The sequence below is a fragment of the Malus sylvestris genome, chromosome 13 (genome assembly GCF_916048215.2).
Source record: "Malus sylvestris chromosome 13, drMalSylv7.2, whole genome shotgun sequence".
Taxonomy (NCBI): Eukaryota; Viridiplantae; Streptophyta; class Magnoliopsida; order Rosales; family Rosaceae; genus Malus; species Malus sylvestris.
In genome coordinates, this window is record NC_062272.1 from 11,206,299 (window position 1) to 11,224,818 (window position 18,520).

Genomic DNA, 18,520 nt, shown 5'->3' on the forward strand with positions numbered 1-18,520 from the left:
CTAATCAATCAATCAATCGGAAATAATCTTATAATCTAGTTATGTAAAATAATCATGCTTATGCACCTTAATGATGTTAAGGTTGAGCATTATTGTCGTTTTAACTAGCAAATTATTTGACTTTATACCTAAACTAGAAATATAATATTTCAAGTTAAATTATTTTAAATTTGGTATTTAAACCAAAAGCTCCTGTAGACTAACTTTTAAAAGTTGAGGAAAATGATAAAAAAAAAATATGAAAAAGATTGTAACCATGAATGTGTGGTAGAAGCTTAGAAAGTGTTCAAATCTAGATCATTGGAAAATCATAAACTAGCCACTTAAGACTAAAAAGAGTAATGATATTCATACTTTATTTTTATACCACATTTTTATAACATCTTAGGTGACATCTGATGTGGATAGCCACATCATTTGAATTAATCAGATTTTTAAATTTAGTTTATTATTTAATAAGCTAATAATTAAGAAAATTAGTTAATTAAATGATGATTGTGATATACGAGAAGTCTTTCTTATTCATTTCCTTGGGTTTTGCAATTTTTTAAATAATGTGACTGTCCACATCAGATACCACCTAAAATGGTATAAAAATATGGTATGAATAACATTAGTCGACTAAAAAAGTATCACATACGTACAGCGGTGCATACGTTTGTAAGGCTCTAAGCTATCTTGTCCTTTTCCTTATAGACAAGATTGATCCATAACACGTGAATCCTGAAGGCCGAAACTTTTGTGAATGCTTAACTACGCATTGCAGACTGCCGCTTATTAAATTCGCACGATTTTCATATACAAATCACAACGGCTTTTGGAGGGAGGCCCTCGCCTCTCTTATTTTACAAGTTCACAAAGCTTATTTTATGGCTTAATTGAATTAATAGTTTTCGTGGTGATAGAATAGTTAGAAGATAGTCTATGTCGTAAAAAAAATTAGAATTTAAATTTATGTGATGAAATATGTTATAATTTAAGTTTAAAATTAAAAGTTTCGTAACTTTCTATTAATTGTTAATACATAAGACTCACATTTATGGTTAAAAAGATAAATTTAGCTAAAGTTAGTCTCACGTATAAATTCACAAACAATTAACAGAGAGTTTTATTTAACCCTTATATGTGTAACTCACGTGTTAATAATTAATGGAGAATTGACGGAAATTTCAATTTTGAACCTAAATCATATTAGACTTCATCACATGAGCTTAAATCCTTATTTTATTTTCATCGTATAGGCTATTTTCCAACTATTCTATTACTACGGAGACTCATAATTCACTTAGACCTTTTATTATTATTATGGGGATAAAAGGTATAGAAACAATAACAAAGAACCAAAAAAATGTCTGGAAACTTGTAAATCGTTTTGTTACCAATTTATTCGTGGAGTCCACTTCCGTAGTGGCCAACTACGCACTTTCATCGTGCTTGACAAAGTTGAAAAAGCTTAGAACATGCTAGATGGGGGCCCTAAATATAATTTAAAAAAACTGTTATTAACATTTAAAAGTTTTATTCTACAATATTCACATGTGTATTTTTCTTTCTAACTCACAAATGTATTTTTCTTTCTAACTATAGAAAGTTTAGAGTGCCGGTAACAATTCCAGAAAACATTATAATATGAAATAAAGAAAAGCAAGAGAGAAATGTGAGAGAGAAAGAAAGAGCAAGAGTGAAACGTCGGTTATTTTTATTCTTAAATTAGAGACATGCTTTGATAACATGTGAGAAGGAAATTAAAAAAACAAAATTTTTTCTGCAAAATCACTTCAATGCTCATGATTTTTCTTTTCTTTCAATTATACAAAAATATATATATTGTTTAGAACAAACGATGATATCTATACTAAAAATATGAGGAAGTAGGCTAAACCTCACAATGAGCTTACCGTAATACTGTACTTGCTTGCCACTAAATTTCGGCAAAATCGTTCTTTGGCATGAAAGAGAATCCTCTCTGCTAGGAATGTACTCTTTTAAGGGGATGAGGTGAGTTTTAAGAAATGGTCAAAACGGTAAGTTTTGGACCTATAATTGGATTTTTCATTTCCCACTTTTCCATCTTGCCCCAGAAGATCAGAGATTAAATATCAACTGGAATCTTAAGCCCAGGCCCATCCTGAAATTTTACGAATCTATATTTGTTGTCCACTAGGTTTTGCAATCTAGAGCTTGTAGTGCCTTGGTGTCAACAACCTTTGTTTTGTTTTTAAACTAAACCTTATAATTAGCCTTCTATTTTTCACCAAATAAAAATTAATTCTTTTTTTAGTTTGTTCATATATGACAAGTTCTATATAATTTAGAGCAAAATCCTATTAATTATGTTGAAATTAAAATCTCATAGTAATATTTTTTGAGTTGTGACATTAATTTTTTGAGTTCTTATGATATAATCATCTCAATACTATTCATAAATTTTTTGAATCCCCATCACTATTGTTTGATAAATTTTCCATGCTAAAAAAGAAAAGAAAAAGAAGAGACCTTAAAATTTTCTTCAATATATTACTATATTTGGTCTAATTTCTTTATACTTCTCAAACGTCCCTCCTAAGAGAAGTTTCTGACTCCGCCATAGCTTGGATCCAAATCGAGGAAAGTAGAAATGCTCACCAGAAGTGAGGTTTGTAGCAAAAATGTGGAAACTTTCTATTCCACATAAAGTTAAACTTTTAGTTGGATTCTTATTCGTGAAAGACTACAAAGTACAAACTACAAAAAGATTGAGTGGATTCAATCTAAATATCTCGCCTAATTGACCTTTATGTTATAATGAAGATGAAGATCAGTTGAGAAATATCAAAGATGTGATGATTGAATGTGATCCCCAGATGGTAAATGATGAGATTCTTGACCGTTGCAAGATCTCTTGGAGGTTCAGTTCAGAACTATTGTTGAGGACATAACATAGCTGGCGAACTCTTTTAATTATATTCAGTGGCAACAAGTTTTTAGAAAAGCTAACTTCCTCGCAGATGCCATTACTTTCCTTGGTCTTAATGTTGAAAATATTTGTATTGAGGATAAGGTGCTTCCTAGTGAGGCTCACTAAACACTTTTATTTGATTGTATGAGTTCCAGGTGCTCCTGGAAATTCTCTTTACCTTAATAAAATTTATTTTTTAGCAAAAAAGGAGAGTCTAAATTTCAAGTGGGTTTCCACGTTAGTATTTTGGGGTACACGTAAACACACAAGTGTTTGGTTCAAATCGCGAGGTGGGTGTCGGTCGATCTCCTTCTCCCAATCCCCCCTTCTATAAATGGCAAACATTTCCCAACCCCTTTTTCTTCATATCCATTCTCCCATATTCTCCATCAGATCGTATCAGACGGGACACATCTCCAGTTTGTGCGTGAATCGAACCCCTTTTAGCCGTCCATCTGTTTGATAGATAATCCAACGGTGTTAGATTCACGCACAAACTCGTGATCAGTCTCCTCTACCAACACCTTATCTTTCTTTCTTTCCTACCCTTTTATTTTCTGAATTACTTTTACTTTCCAAAAAGAAACAAAATTAGCTTTTTGGCGCCAGTTTCGATTCACATTTCCCTCTCAATTAGTTTTTGTTTCCCTCCAGACTCATAAGAAGAAGAGAGAATTAGCGAAGAGAGGAGGAATCCTGGAAAATTTGGGAATCGGATCGAATGGATTCGGGTTTGGACTCGGGCTTGGATTCGGGGTCAACGGAGGATTACGAGACGGACGTGGAGCTTCTGAAGAGGGCGTGGCGGCAGGAGAAGTCCGCTCCGGAGATTCTTCAGTTCGAGAGTGCTTTGGTTCGGAGAATCGTAGAGCAGATCCAATTGATGGTAAATTTCCCTAAATCCAAAACAAACAAAACCCTAATTTCTGTTTTTTACTGTCATGCTTGAGTTGGTTGAATTTGAGCTACAAAAATATTTGTATTGGAAATTAAATGAATACGGGAGAAATGTTTATTTCTTGTCGATACATACGATATTTGGGAATCGAATAGGACCTCGGATTCAGATAAACGCTCAAACAGTTGAGTTATGAGCCCGTAGTGGATATAGGAGAACTGTTAACGTAGGGAGAGTATTCAGTTGGAATTTTTTAGGGATTTTAATTCTTTTAATGAATCTAGGGGTATTCAATTAGGATTTTAAGTGATTTTCTGAAATTGAAGGGGTATTCAATTAGAATTTTAAGATAGTTTATTAAAATCCTTAGAAATCTGGAACCATTCAATTAAGATTTTAAAGAAATTTATAACATTCTAAGTGTATTCAATTAGAAATTGATTTTAAAGAATTTGAGAAAGTCGAGGAATTAGAGGGAATTGGAGAGATTTCGTTGTGTATTTTAAGCATCCACAAATCTCACATCTCCGCATGAGATTTCGAAGGAATTGAATCAAACTTTTATATGGAATCTCTACAAATCAATTAAACTCCATAAAAATCCATTAAAGTCTATCAAATTCTCAATTGAATACAATTTTGATTTTGTTCCTTTTTTTTTTATTTTAACTTTAATTATTCGGTAAGAGAGTGAAGAAATAATCTTACTGTTAGTTTACCGTGTTAATTTGGTTGAAATTTGTGCTAGTAATTTGTGTTTTTGTGTTATTGCTAACCCCAATTGGATATATATGACAGGAAGAAACTGTGGAGGAGTTCACTGATAGTGGTATTGATCCGCTTACTGTGTCACTCTACCAGATGGATTTGGACAGGACGCAGTTCTTGTTGCGATCTTATTTCCGAATTCGTTTGCAGAAGGTAGCAATCGTTTCTCCTTGTTCTTAGTGTGTGTTTTGGTTTTGTTTTTTCATTGCATTTGAAATCAACTGTATGCTTCTTTGCTTGTTTTTCGTTATTAGAGAGATGAGCATTCACTATGTTTCATGATGTTAAGTAGGACAGGTTTTTCAAGTCCGCGTTGGTTCTGCTTTGTGATTTGTTTCTCAAGTAACTTCGTTTTGCAGATTGAGAAATACATGTTTCACATCCGGGATAATGCCGAAAGCCATCTCTCTGAGAAGGAGAAGGTGTTTGTTGAAAGGTGAGGGTTCCAACTATCTCATTACTTTATGTTCTATTAATGGACGCACATGCTTAAGGTTTACTCTGATTTGGAGTTGACATGGTTATTCGTTGCAGATGCTGTGCTGATTTGCAGACGCATCTTGAAAAGAGCGTTCTGTTGCAGTTGCCTTCTACTTATCAGTCTGTATTCCGTCAATCAAGTGAAAAGGAGACTGACATGGGTAAACATTCACATTATCCTTTTGGATTTTCGTGATGCATCTCTGTTCTCTCTCCACCCTATATGTGCATGTGTATCTATTATGGTAACAGCTCATTTACCCAAGATCAGTTCCAAATGCTGTGCTCAGTGCTATGGTTAATGCTTAAAGTTTTCATTCAAATATATCTAGTTATGTGGTGGCCTTTTCGACAATTTACCTAAGATGCTTGCATTTTCTGATATTGTTCGGCAGATCCACATAACTTGCTCTATACTATTATAAATTTTGATGTGATAAATGGTCAGTATTGTTGCTTAGAAAAAATTTAAAACATTAGCACGCGGTGAGATATCCAATGACAAGCTAGTGTATTGAACCAAGGATTTTTTTTTCCTACTGTTTTTTCTTTATTTGCAGACCTTTTGTGTGTTTAATAATGAAGTTTTTATCAGAAACAAATGCATTATTTTGTTTGACAAATTCTTAGCTTTCCCTCGTAGACTTGGTATTTCCTCTGTTATTACCGTTCTTGATATCTTGCTTTAACTGCATACTATTTTCTACTAAACAGATTTTTTTTATTGATCATATGGTAGGCAGTTTGTAGGTTGGACTTCTGAACCCTAACAATGTTCTATGTTTGACTTTTCAGTGCCGAGACCACATTTGGATACTTTTGTTGTTTGCAAAACCAAGTACTATCTTGGACATATCCAGCTCGAGGACAATGCAGATGGAGAATCAGATAGCAGGCAACTCATATATTCATAAACATTTTTACTCTCATAGAAGAAACTGTTGTTTCTTGTTTTGTTTGCTTACGGGTTTGAATTCCCCTTGTGACAGTGCGAGCCAGAGACCATTGGATGAACCGTTTGAAATGGAGCCTAATGTGTTATACTTTGTACGTTATAAAGCAGTGAAGAAATTCGTAGAGGAAGGGAAGATTGATTTATACTGAGCACCATCTAGCACCTCATTGCTCGACCGGTTTCTTCAGAAGCTAAAAAGAATATGCAAGTCATGGGAGTGAGTTTCTGAGCAACATCCAGTGCTTCTACGTAGAATGTTGAAAATGATGAAATCCTCAAACCAAAGATGATGCCGCGGTCTCTCCGCCTTACTGCTTTACAACATTTGTTTGGAAACTATTGATGTTGCGGTGCCTTTCTTTCAAAAGAAACTATCAATGTGCAAGTTAGGGGAGCGATTTTCTCCCTAGCAAGATCTGTATGTACTCTTCATTTATCATTGGCTAAGACTGTTCGTTGTGCGCAATTGGTATTCTTTTCGATGTTAGTGAAAGGGGTTTTGGGGGAGGGATTTTGGGGGGGGCATGGTAGGGCTTGAAGTGATACAGCTACTGGTTTTTCGGAATTAAGCTACATGTAGAAATCATTCATCATTTCAGAAAAATTTTCCCTGCTACGTAGAATTGATGGCTTGGATTGATTGGGTTTATTACTTTTATTGTGGTTCCGTAAATTCAGACCATCAAATGTTACGTAGCATTAAAGTGGAACATCGTTTTTCCTACATCAACAAAAATCATTTACTGCTCGTAGCTGGCCTCCAATAGAAACTGGCGAGACTCGCAGTTGTGCATTGTGAAAGTAGGTGCAAATATCGGCCGTGGTTATCAAGGCCCGGATTACTTTCTCTCCTGTCTTTATCCGGCCGGGATTGCCTTTTGTTTTGAGGAGATCAACTAAAATTATTAGAAATCATCTCTTAGCTGATCAAAACCAATCACAATTTATTCGAAATTGATACATAAATCAAATCAAATGTGTACGATATATTAATAAATTGATATCCACAACTGATATTTGAAAATTGATCATTTTGACCGTTTAATTTAAAAGATGAAAGTTTGCGATGACAAATCGCAGTGTGCAGTATTAGACAAAGTTGAGGTATGCAGTTCATTGCCAATATGTCGCCACCAAGTATTTTAAAGTTAGAACCAAAGAAAAATCATTGAATATTAGGAGGGTGTATTCAATTGAGATTTTGAGGGTCAGAAATTTAAGTGATTATTTGAAATTCAATGTGTATTTAATCAGGATTCTTAGAATCCACGTGTATTCTGTTGATGCACAAAATCAGTGAGGATTTTAGTATAACAGAAAATGTTAAGTTTGTGACATTCGCTAGATTGCTCCAGTCACTAGTGTGGATAAGTAGGTAAATGGATAAGGACAGGGAAGCAAACACAAGATGTACGTGGTTCACTCAGATTGACTACGTCGACGGAGTAGAGGATTTCGCATTAATTGTGAAGGGTTACACAAGTACATAGGTTCAAGCTCTCCTTTAGTGAGTACTAGTGAATGATGTAGTACAGATGACATTAGAAAATATTGTGAGAGAATGATCTCTATTTATAGAAGAGAGTTTCTAGTTTCATTCTAACATTGACACGTGTCGTGTTGTGATTAGCTTCTGATGTTGACACGTGTCGCGCTATGATTAGCTTCTAATGTTGACACGTGTCGCACTGTGATTGGCCTCCTGATTGGAGGGAAACTCTTCTGGGTCCTTGACAATATAACGTTGACCGGTGCTCAGTAGTTTCGGGATTGATCATGTATGGTACAAACATATTCAATTAAGATTTTAAAGAAGTTTATATTTAATTAGAATTTGATTTTAAAGAATTAAAAAAAGTTGAGGAATTTTAGGGAATTTGAGAGATTTTGTAGTGTATTTTAAATATCTACAAATCTCATCTATTCCTAAGAGATTTTAAGGGAATTGAATCAAAATTTTACATGAAATTTCTACAAATCAATTAAACTCCATAAAAATCCATAAATTCATAAATCCACAAAAATTTCTCAAAATCTCAATTGAATACACTTGCTTAGTATAAAAAAAAATATTCCAAACAAATTTAAACAAAACCGACCAAAACGAAACAGGGACCCACCCATCAATTGTGCTTTGTCATCACAAAGATTGTGACGACACCGTAATCCCCTCTCCCACCACTTTGCTGGAAAATACAGCGAAAAACTTGCTGGAGCTTTATTCTCCATCTATTATCGAATCGAACATTTATTAAATTATATTATCACTACATTTAAGCCAAAAATTAAGACCTGGCAACTTGGACTTGGCCGACTTGATCAACGGCCAGGATCTTAAGCAAGCCAGCGTAAGTCACCCCTTGGTTCTCATCGCCGCCGCCCAATTTTATCATGGCCTTGATTTCTTCGTCGCTGGCGGCAAAGCCTGCGCTGCTCATGTAGCTCTTCAGATCCTCGTGGCTCAGTTTGCCGTCCCCGTCCTTGTCCATCACCTTGAACACGTCCTCCATCACTCCCGAGCTTCTCGGCCAGCGGCCGCCCGCCAAAACGCGCTCGAACTCGTCGTACTGGACGAAGCCGTCGTTGTCGGAGTCGGCCGCCGACATCATCGAACCGATGAGGTTTTCGTCAACGCCGGAGCTGGAGAAGCCGGCGTAGAAGGCTCGGAGGTCGTCTTTGCTGATCTTTCCGTCGCGGTCGGCGTCCAGGACGTTGAATGCTGGAAGGAAGTCGGAGGTGAGCGCCGTCGTCTCCGTCTGCGAGCTGAGCGTTCGGCCGGAGGGACACATTGCGATGCGAAAAGCGCTGTGTGTTAAACAACGTGTGCGTGGAGCTTGTGGAATGCAACTTGGACTTTGTGAGAGCCATTCGGGGTATTTATAGACGGAAAAGGTTGGTGCCACAATTGCGTGGTTCACAAGATTTCGAGAGTAAATGGTGAATTGCCACGTGGGTAATTCCGTGTGACTAATGCGTACAGAGTGACGTCATGAGTGTTAGGGTTTCTTTGGAATGGTGGGCGGACCGGAGAGATTTTTTCAGTGTGACCAGTACACGGGATGATAGATCACGTGTTATTATATAAATTGTGAGATATGTGTGCTAAAAAATTAATAACTTAAAAGTAAAATTTCCCACTACTTCTATTAAAACACGTGGTGTACCATTTATATTTATATCACAATTAAAAATTTATCGGGGGGAATGGTAGGTTTTGTTTGTTTGTTTGTTGGGAGTTTGATTGACAACACCGAGCGGTGCAGAACCAGCCAAAGACCAAGATGTCTTTATCTCCCATTTCTACGGTGAAGTTTGAACTTTGAATTATACCACATTGATATGAGATGGTGGTAATTATTGAATTAATGATGCATTAGGGTTTGATTTGATTAAGTTTAAACCTCCAATTAGTAGCATAAACCGACTTACCAAAACAAGTTTATTTCCTTCTACCAAAAAAAAAACAAAAAAACAAACAAGTTTATTTCCCCATTTTCTTTCTTGAATATACTTGACTTTTAATATATTATGGCTTATTAATATATTTGACTTTTATTTTCTTAACAGTTAATTCCCTTATTTTCTCTCTTGAATATACCATTGACTTTTTGTTAAATGTAATTTAAAGGAAACTACAATGATAGACATGTTATCGCAATGATAAAAAATAATTATGCCTATACATTTTTGTGCGAGTTTGATACCCACTTAAGCCCCTCTTTCACCCTACCAACTAGTAATTTAACTTACTAACACTATCTTGTTTGTTAAAAAAAAAAAAAAACAAAGAGAATTACAATCTTTCAAAAGGATATCAAATCTGAATAGTCCAATGTGGCTACCAGACGAGCCTTGACTATGTTTACTGTATATTATTTGTATATAGAGGGTTTAGAAGTAAAACTAACAACACAGTTGATATTACTTTATTTTTTTTGGTAAAGAACACATTTGATATTTCAAACGGTATCTAATTTGGATTGTACCATTTTATATCCTCATGAAAAATTAAATAGTGGACCAAAAAGTATCACATCACCTGGTGACTGTTGTGGCTCAATAAATTCCATCGTAATCAGATTCTAGGTTCGATTCCTGGAAGGTATATTTTACTTTACTATATTTCCACAAACGTTTGGGCTTTGGTTTTTTTTTTTTCTGTAGGCCCAATAAGGTCCAGGAAGTTTTGGGTTTGCAGTTCCTAAATTGGGCTGTTTATGTTGGATCCAATCCAAGTGAGCCTAATGTAATGGTTCATTCGTAATATCACTAACACGAAGGGGCTTTTCTTAGTATAAATCTCAACCATTTCATCACCCCACAACCCTAATCCTTCCTAAAAATTCCAGCATCTAAACACACCCTCCTTCCCTCCCCTCCCTTTCTGCTATTTTTTATTTTATTTTTTGGGTTTTGGGGATAAAAATGGAGAGAAAGTATCGTGGTGTTTGCTATCGTGCGCCTCTTGATGAAGCCTTGGATCCCATTAATCTGGATCTTTAGGGTTTTATGTTCTTTATAAAGAACGAGGAGGTAGATTTTGTGCAGGAACGTTGAGTCGCTTCGCCTCTGAACAATAACCAGGCTCAGTGAATAACACCCTGCCAAATCCCCTTTTCATTTTTTATATTTTATTTTCCATCCGATTGTTTGTTTGTTTATTTTTGCATCTGATATTATATTAAATTGATTTGTTGAAGAATTTGGATTTGCGTAGTGGGGGCTCCGATGATGGATTAAATCTTCGAGACCTGATCATGGAATTGATGATAACTATAAGCATGGTTTCTGAGGATCCCTTTATTTTTTTTTTTTTAAGAATTTTAATTTAAAAAAAAAAATTATTTGGAGTGAGAAAGTATAGATGATGAAGTCAGCACTGGGCTCTGAGTAAATTTGATGCACAAATAATGCAGCCTAGAAAGCTATTTCTGATATATTCCAACTTCTCTCTCGTTCTAAATCATTTTTTTAGGAGATGGGTCAGCCACTTGAAGTAAACCAGCAGCAAGCACATCAGCATATCGTTCCGTTCCATCTCATGGCGATGCAATGGGTGTGAACCCTCAACGATCACAACTTCCTGGCCAACATGAGCCATTTTCTTCACCTGAGCGGGACAGATGAAACGATCAAACAAAAATATAAGTGGTTTTGGGTTTATGCATCTCAAAGCACAACAATGAAATTACTTAGGAGGAGAAAGTGAAAGAATTATTCTTGCTTCCACATTACTCCATGTACTTTCGGGCTAGGCTTCCCCTTCCTTGTGGTCTAACACACAGCACACAACGGAGTACTTGCACCTTAGAGTAGCATGTAACATATTCTAGCATTAGCTCTTGGAATACTGTCTGAGAAATACCTTGCTTTGATCACTCGAGCCCATAGAGAATTGGGTTCATGTATTAGACGCCAACATTGCTTTGCCAACAGGACGAGGTTGAACTCATCCCGGTTCCTAAAACCCATACCTCCTTCCTTTTCACCAAGCCAATAGAAGCCCAACTCACCGAGTGGATTTTCCGCTCCCCTTCCTTTTGGCCCCACCAAAACCTGACAACTGCCGAATCGATATCGTTGCACAAATTTTCAAGGAAGCATAATACATTCATGGGATATGCAAGAATTGTGAAATCTCGTCCTTGGAATTTCGTTATTTAATTTACGTATTTCATATCTATTAGGTTTTATTAACTATATTTTTGTTAATATTAGAATTTTAATTATTTAGTTACAAAGTTTGGTTTTTCATAATTAGTATTAAAGAAAAAAAGAAGAAGAAGAAAAGACTAGAATCTACCAGATGACAGTAGGAGAGAGCCAATGAGAAAAGAAAGAAAGGATGGGAAATGAGAGAAAGGGTAAGCGGGGGATCTTTGACCCGCACCCTTTACGACCCAACCCGGTCGAAAACAATGGAACCCGTTGGTTCCTCTGGCCAAATTTTGGTGATTTAAGCCGAGCAACCACCTGGGAAACACTCCATGACCTTCCCTTTACCTATTCCACCCAAAAAATTGATGAAAATGGCTTTGAAATTGTGATACCCGCACGGGTGGGTGCGGGGGTCCCTTGCCATCAATCGACCAATTCTGAAATGATTCCCTTCGATCACCACCGCCTATAGTGAGCCCAGGAACAAAGCCCAAACAACTGTAGGGGTGACGGAGCACCGGAGGTGATGGATCGAAGCCACCCATTTCTAAGGTTTCCGGGGGGTTCGAGGGAAATTAGAGCTTTTTCCGGCCAAATTGGCCTTAGTCATAGGTATGAAATTTGCTCTACTCATTGAGATCTACATTTCTGTGAAATTTGGTAATCTTTGGAGTTAGTCGGAAAATTGGGTTTCTGTTCGTTGGAAACTGCCACTCGTGGTGGCTAGTGGACCCACAATGTCTTTCTAAGTCCAATTAGATGCCCTGATTTCATATTTGATATCCATATGATGTGATTTGATTATTTGAACCTAGTTTCACTATGATACATCACTTGATCATTATACGAATTGACAATTCGACCGTTGGATCGTCTCCAAACTTTAGTGCGTTATAGCACATAATATTTGAGCACATTAGAAATTGACGGATCAAGAATCTGACATACGGATCCTCCCGAATTGAATATCTAAGTTTGTAAAACTAATTGTTGACCGCCATTTGAATTGGTGATTGGCGGAGATCTGACCGTTGGATCACAATGAGATTTAAATATCTTGTTCTACGATCTTAATGAGACTCTTGGGAAGATACGGATATGAAATCCTATATATGAATCTTCCGGATTGAATTATGTAGAATTGTGGACCCCATTTTTGACCGAGAGTTGACTTTTGGTCATCATGTCTCGAAACATTCTAAATACTAAAATTAGTACTATAGGAAACTTAAGTGAAGTCTAGTGGGCCTACATTGGATAGAGAGTGAATTGAATATATGTGATATGGTTATTACCATGATTTCTTATATTGGTATTATTTGTGAATATGACTTTGTTTTATAATGTGATTTGAAATGTGATTTTATATATTTAACCATAGACCTATATTTATTAAACATGATTTGGCTTCTGTACTGATGATGATTGTGAAATGTGATTGATGTGCATATTTGAAATGTGGTTTGATTTGCATGATTGGTATAATGTGATGAAATGTGAGGGCTAGTAGTGGACCATTAACCCATTGCCATGGGGTTTGTTGTTTCAGAGCTTGTTTCATATCCCATTTCATTGTTTCATTTCTCGCTTCGTTGATCTGTTCTAAATTTAGTACTTGTGCTTTGTTTCATTTTGTTAAGCCTTTGTAAATTGAGCACTTGGTTCATGTTTTGTTATTCAAGCCGTTGATATGTTTCTTGGCCTTTCGCTCGGTTTCGTTGAGTGATCCGGAACTGGGTATCTGCTGGGGTTCCATTGAGTGGTCCGGTTCCTTGCTCCGTCTGGATTTCGTTGAGAGGTCTGGAATCCCTCGTGATTCGCGATTCCGTTGAGTGGTCCAGAATCGTATCTTACCTTGGATTTCATTGAGTGGTTTGATATCTATTGTACTTCGCGATTCTGTTGAGTGGTCCGGAATCGTATCCACTTGGATTCCATTGAGAGGTCCAAAATCCCTTCTATTATGCGATTCCCTTGAGTGGTCTGGAATCCCGCTTGTGTTTTGGTTCCGTTAAGTGTTCCGAAACTTGATGTTGTTGGATTTCATTGAGTGGTCCGAAATCCCATTCTTCAGAGATGTAGGTTTCGACCGAACATTATCGCTAGCCCTGCATTTTAATGCTTGGTATATAATATAGATTGATGCGATTGTGGAATGGTGTGGAAAGCATGTGTGTACATGATTGGCATACCTGTGTGAATGAGATAATGACAATTATTATTTGGCTTAGGGTTGATGTGTAACAGTGGTACATGGATGGTCCTGCTTGGTATATCCGCGATAGGGGACCATACATATTTCATGGGTGATCATGATTAGTATATTCACGATGGGTGATCACCGCCTGCACGATTAGACTATGCATATATAGTTCTGCTTGGTATATCCGTGATGGGGGACCATATGTATTAAGGGGTGATCATGCTTAGTATATCCGCGATAGGTGATCACTGCCTGCACGATGAGATTATGCTTATGGTTCTGCTTGGTATATCTACGATGGGGGACCATATGCATTCTAGGGGTGATGAGGATTAGTTGTACTTGGTACATTTGAAATAGGCGACCGTAGTTTAGTTGGATTCCGTTGAGTGGTCTGAAATCCTTACTCTTGCTCACTTCCATAAAGTTAGTCCGGCCCCTAGATTCGAGTGAATAGAAATTGTTCACAGTAGACATTGTGTTTATAAATTGGATTTATCATGTTATTACTTGGAATCCAGGTAGGGAATTATGTTGAATTCCTTTATTAAATTTTGTGATTTGATATGTGATCTTGTTGACTGATTAACGTACTTCAATGTTAATATCGTGCATATGTGATTCATGGAATTGATTAATTGGAGTGATTGTGGAATGATGTTGGATATGATTGTTATTATTACGATCAGATTAGTTGACAATTGTGACTAGAGAATAATATTGTGCTTTGTTGATTCTTTAATATGTTAAATGCTATGAACTGCGAGTTTATATGGGAAACATGATGATTTATGTGATGGATGAAATGAAAATGTTGATTGTTATGTGGGATTGCTATGTAGCTTGAAACTAGTAATTTCATGCTTGTCAAGTTCTAAAAATTGATTGATGAGTGCTATGATTTTCTACTTAAAAGTATTGTGATAAAAGTCGAGCGTAGTATTTGACGAACTACGAATGGCTTGATCCCTGTTTAGGGTACGTAATGCAGCCATAATGTATACAAAAAATTACTACGCAATTGGATCGTGAGAGTGTGTATGGCTCATATCTTGAAAGCAGGGTAGGATAGAAGTACAGGTATTTAGCGACGTCATGTGTTGATCCTAGACGTGTGTCGAGATCGAAACATGACAGGAATGGCCTGAGTCACAACCTTAATTAACACCTCTCTGCTAGCTTGGGATAAGAAATTTTGTTTCCAACCTTGGATTTTTGCAATAACTCGATCCTTGACAAACGCCAAAGCCTACCTCTTAGATTTACCCCAAGTCGTTGGCATACCCATATACAATCCAGGGTTTTCCACCATTTGCATACCCAAAACCCCACACAACTCCATCCGAGTCGCGAACGGGATGTTGGCCCTAAAAAATACATGACTTTTGCATATTAACCTCATGTCCCAACGTTAAGCAATAAGAGTCGTGTAACATCCCACATTTACCAATGGAGAGGGGGTGATGTGCCTTATATGTACATACCCACCTCCATATAACACGAGGCCTTTTGGGAACTCACTGGTTTCGGGTTCTATCGGAACTCCGAAGTTAAGTGAGTTCGGGCGAGAACAGTCCTATGATGGATGACCCATTGGGAAGTTCTCATGTGAGTACCCAGAAACAAAACCATGAGGGTGTGACTAAGGCCCAAAACGGATAATATCGTGTTATAGCGGAGTCGAGACTGAGATGTGATAGAATGGTATCAGAGCCACTTTGCCGTGTGATGCGAGTGTGCCGACGAGGACGTCGGGCTCCTAAGGGGGATGGATTGTAACATCCCACATCAACCAACAAAGAAAGGGTGATGTGCCTTATATGTACATGCCCACCTCCATATAACATGAAGCCTTTTAGGAACTCACTGGCTTCGGGTTCCATCGGAACTCCAAAGTTAAACAAGTTCGGGCGAGAACGGTCTTAGGATGGGTGACCCACTGGGAAGTTCTCGTGTGAGTTCCCAGAAACAAAACGTGAGGGTGTGGTCGGGGCCCAAAATGGACAATATCGTGCTACGGCGGAATCGAGACTGGGATGTGTCAAGTCGAGGATCCTCACAATTCTGACATTTCGGTATCGAAGTTGCAAGAGTATGAGGGTATCATCAACAAAGAATAGGTGGGAGAGAGTGGGGCCGTGCATACTAAGTCGAATTCCCTCCAAAAAGTCATCCTCCACCACCCTTGTATTAGCCTAGACAAGACGTCACTCACGATGAGGAAAAGGTATACTGAGAGAGAATCCCTTTGTTGGAAGCCCCTCGACGGTTTAAATTTCTTCCCATGCTGCCCATTGATAAAGACAGAAAAATACACCATGGATACACATCCCATCACCATGTTGACCTACCACCGGTTGAAACCCATATGGAGCATAACTGTTTCTAAAAAAAATCCCATTCTATGATGTCATAGGCCTTGTTCATATCAATCTTCATTGCTAATTCAAACTTCGTCTTGACTTTTTAGAGTTTTAGAAAGTGGAAGACCTCATGTGCTACTAGAATATTGTCCTGAATTTATCTTCCCCCAACAAAGGCATTCTGGCTCGGGGAGATCAGGGACGACAACTAGGGCTCCAGTCAATTAGCTAAGATATTCGATAAGTTTTATATGAATAGTTACAAAGGCTAATCAGACGGAATTGTCCCATCGAAATCGAGTTTGTAACTTTTGGAATGAAAAAATATGGGTTGAATTAAGCTTCCTTAGGTTGTCATCACCATTAGCAAAAGCACGAACCATTGCATTTACCTCCCCTTGAATAACATCCCAGTAGGAGTGTAAAAACACCTCATCGAAACCATCGTGGCTTGAGGCCCGCAGACTACCCATCTGAAAAATGACCATCTTGATTTCAGCTAAATTAATTGGGCTCGAAAAATGAGAGTTCATCTCCTCAGCGACATATGGTTGTACACTATTCAAAACTGACTCCCATTCCCGACTGCCCCAAGAGGTGAAGAAACACTTGAAATGTGCATTGACCACCAGTTGGATATCGACTAATCCCTTCCTCTAATTCCCCTGCGCATCTTGAATTTTCTTAATCTTATTGAAGCAGCGGCATTGGATAATAGTTTGGTGAAAGAAGTGGGAGTTCGAATCGCCCGTTTGTAGCTATTTGATATGGGATTGTTGATGCTAGAACTTCTCGTCCTTTTCCTCCAATTTATCTAGCAGAGCAGCGACACCTTTAATCTCATGTTGGTTTCCTTTGAAATGAGATCTACTTTAGTTCAGAAGATTCCCCTTGCAAAAATTAATGCGTTGTAGCCAATGGTCCACCTTACCTAAACCACCCATGATACTTCAACTTTTCTCAATCGCCACTCTGCACCCATCCACCTAAGCCCAGAAGGCCTCGAATCTGAAAAGTTTTTTTCCTTTGGGAATAGCCGGCTCCGTGCTTAAGATTAATAGACAGTGGTCTGAGCCATGCACTATGCCATGAACAACAGAGGTGTTAGGCCAATGGGATTGCCAGCTTTCATTAACTAGGCCCCAATCAAGAAGTTCATGTACCAAGCTATTATTCCTAGTGCCCTGCCATATGAAGTTTGGGCTGCTAAAACCCAAGTCAATTAGTCTCATAGTAGACATAAACTTATAAAGATATCTTGGTCTTGTGTGCAAATCCTCCATGCCGCCTGATTTCTCAAATTCCCATAAGAACTCATTAAGGTCTCTTCCACAAAACCAAGGGTCAGCAGTGGGCTCCAACACCCTTGTAAGCCAACCCATAACTCCCTCTTGTCTGCCATATAAGGAGTGTTATATATCCATGAGTCTTGAAACCAATCACAATGATCATTCTCTCGTATCATGGTATGGATCAAATTCTTAGTCGCAACTTTGATAAGAATTTCCATAGAATCATTCCACTAGAGGCTCAACCTACCAGCCGTCATCACTGGTGGAACATCCCATTCATGAGTATACCCCATTCTCCTTCTCACCTTTTGTAATCTATGGCTTTTCATCTTGGTTTCAAATAAAAACACCATAGAGGGTCTATGTTTTCGTATGAGTCCGTGAAGGGCTCAAACCACCATGTTCGACCTTAGACCATGACAGTTCCATAAGAGGTGCATCATATTGATTTTACAATTGTTTAAGGTCGGCCGCCACCACCCCGGGGTTCTTTTCCCACCCTTCGCTCCTAACTCTCATCCTCAGCAATACCATTAAGGTAGTCCCAGATATTGTCTTCTTCCATCATTGGGACATCTTGCAGGTCATCCTCTGCAAAGATTGCATTCTCAACTGCAGACCACTGTTCTCGCATGGACATACCATCAAAACAACTTTTTTTCCTTCTTCCTTGTGTTATGCTGCCTTCCCTAGCTTTTGCATTTTTCTTAGGAGATTGCACTCCTAGATAAGACTTCTTGTCATTGCTTCACTTCAAGCCCATCTATTCAAAGATATTGGGCTTTCCTTGGGCCATCTCCACCTCACATGGAATAGCCATATTGGAGATTACAAGATTTGGGAATGGGTCTCCAAAGATCCCCTGCATTATTGGGTTACTAGGTTGGCCACCAGATGGAGATGACTCACCTAATTTGGGTTTGTAGCAAGGCCCATCCCTCATACATTGTTCCACCAGGTCTTGA

At 37.9% G+C, this 18,520-nt stretch overlaps 2 protein-coding genes and 2 non-coding genes across 4 annotated transcripts; 3 read left to right on the plus strand and 1 right to left on the minus strand.

The window, feature by feature from the left end:
• The first annotated feature begins 3,304 nt into the window (after positions 1-3,304).
• On the plus strand, positions 3,305-6,505 carry LOC126597152 (DNA replication complex GINS protein SLD5). Its single transcript, XM_050263918.1, has 6 exons — positions 3,305-3,824; positions 4,635-4,757; positions 4,964-5,040; positions 5,139-5,245; positions 5,880-5,979; positions 6,074-6,505. Exons 1-6 carry the CDS (start codon positions 3,660-3,662, stop codon positions 6,186-6,188), a joined length of 687 nt encoding a protein of 228 aa, XP_050119875.1. The 5' UTR covers positions 3,305-3,659; the 3' UTR covers positions 6,189-6,505.
• A 1,516-nt stretch (positions 6,506-8,021) lies between these two features.
• On the minus strand, positions 8,022-8,900 carry LOC126597153 (calcium-binding protein CP1-like). Its single transcript, XM_050263919.1, has one exon. The coding sequence runs from the start codon at positions 8,826-8,828 to the stop codon at positions 8,325-8,327; it is 504 nt and encodes a 167-aa protein (XP_050119876.1). The 5' UTR covers positions 8,829-8,900; the 3' UTR covers positions 8,022-8,324.
• Positions 8,901-10,763: 1,863 nt separating this feature from the next.
• On the plus strand, positions 10,764-10,835 carry LOC126598270 (small nucleolar RNA R66). The gene has a single exon (XR_007614774.1). It is a non-coding gene; the product is annotated as a small nucleolar RNA R66 (small nucleolar RNA).
• Positions 10,836-10,899: 64 nt separating this feature from the next.
• Positions 10,900-10,977, plus strand: LOC126598279 (small nucleolar RNA snoR118). Its single transcript, XR_007614783.1, has one exon. It is a non-coding gene; the product is annotated as a small nucleolar RNA snoR118 (small nucleolar RNA).
• Positions 10,978-18,520: the final 7,543 nt, after the last annotated feature.

Coding starts and splice junctions, on each gene's coding strand:
- LOC126597153 (XM_050263919.1), bottom strand. CDS start 8,828: ATGTGTCCCTCCGGCCGAACGCTCAGCTCGCAGACGGAGACGACGGCG.
- LOC126597152 (XM_050263918.1), top strand. CDS start 3,660: ATGGATTCGGGTTTGGACTCGGGCTTGGATTCGGGGTCAACGGAGGAT. Junction 4,758..4,963: donor TCCGAATTCGTTTGCAGAAG/GTAGCAATCGTT, acceptor TTCGTTTTGCAG/ATTGAGAAATACATGTTTCA. Junction 5,246..5,879: donor TGAAAAGGAGACTGACATGG/GTAAACATTCAC, acceptor TTGACTTTTCAG/TGCCGAGACCACATTTGGAT.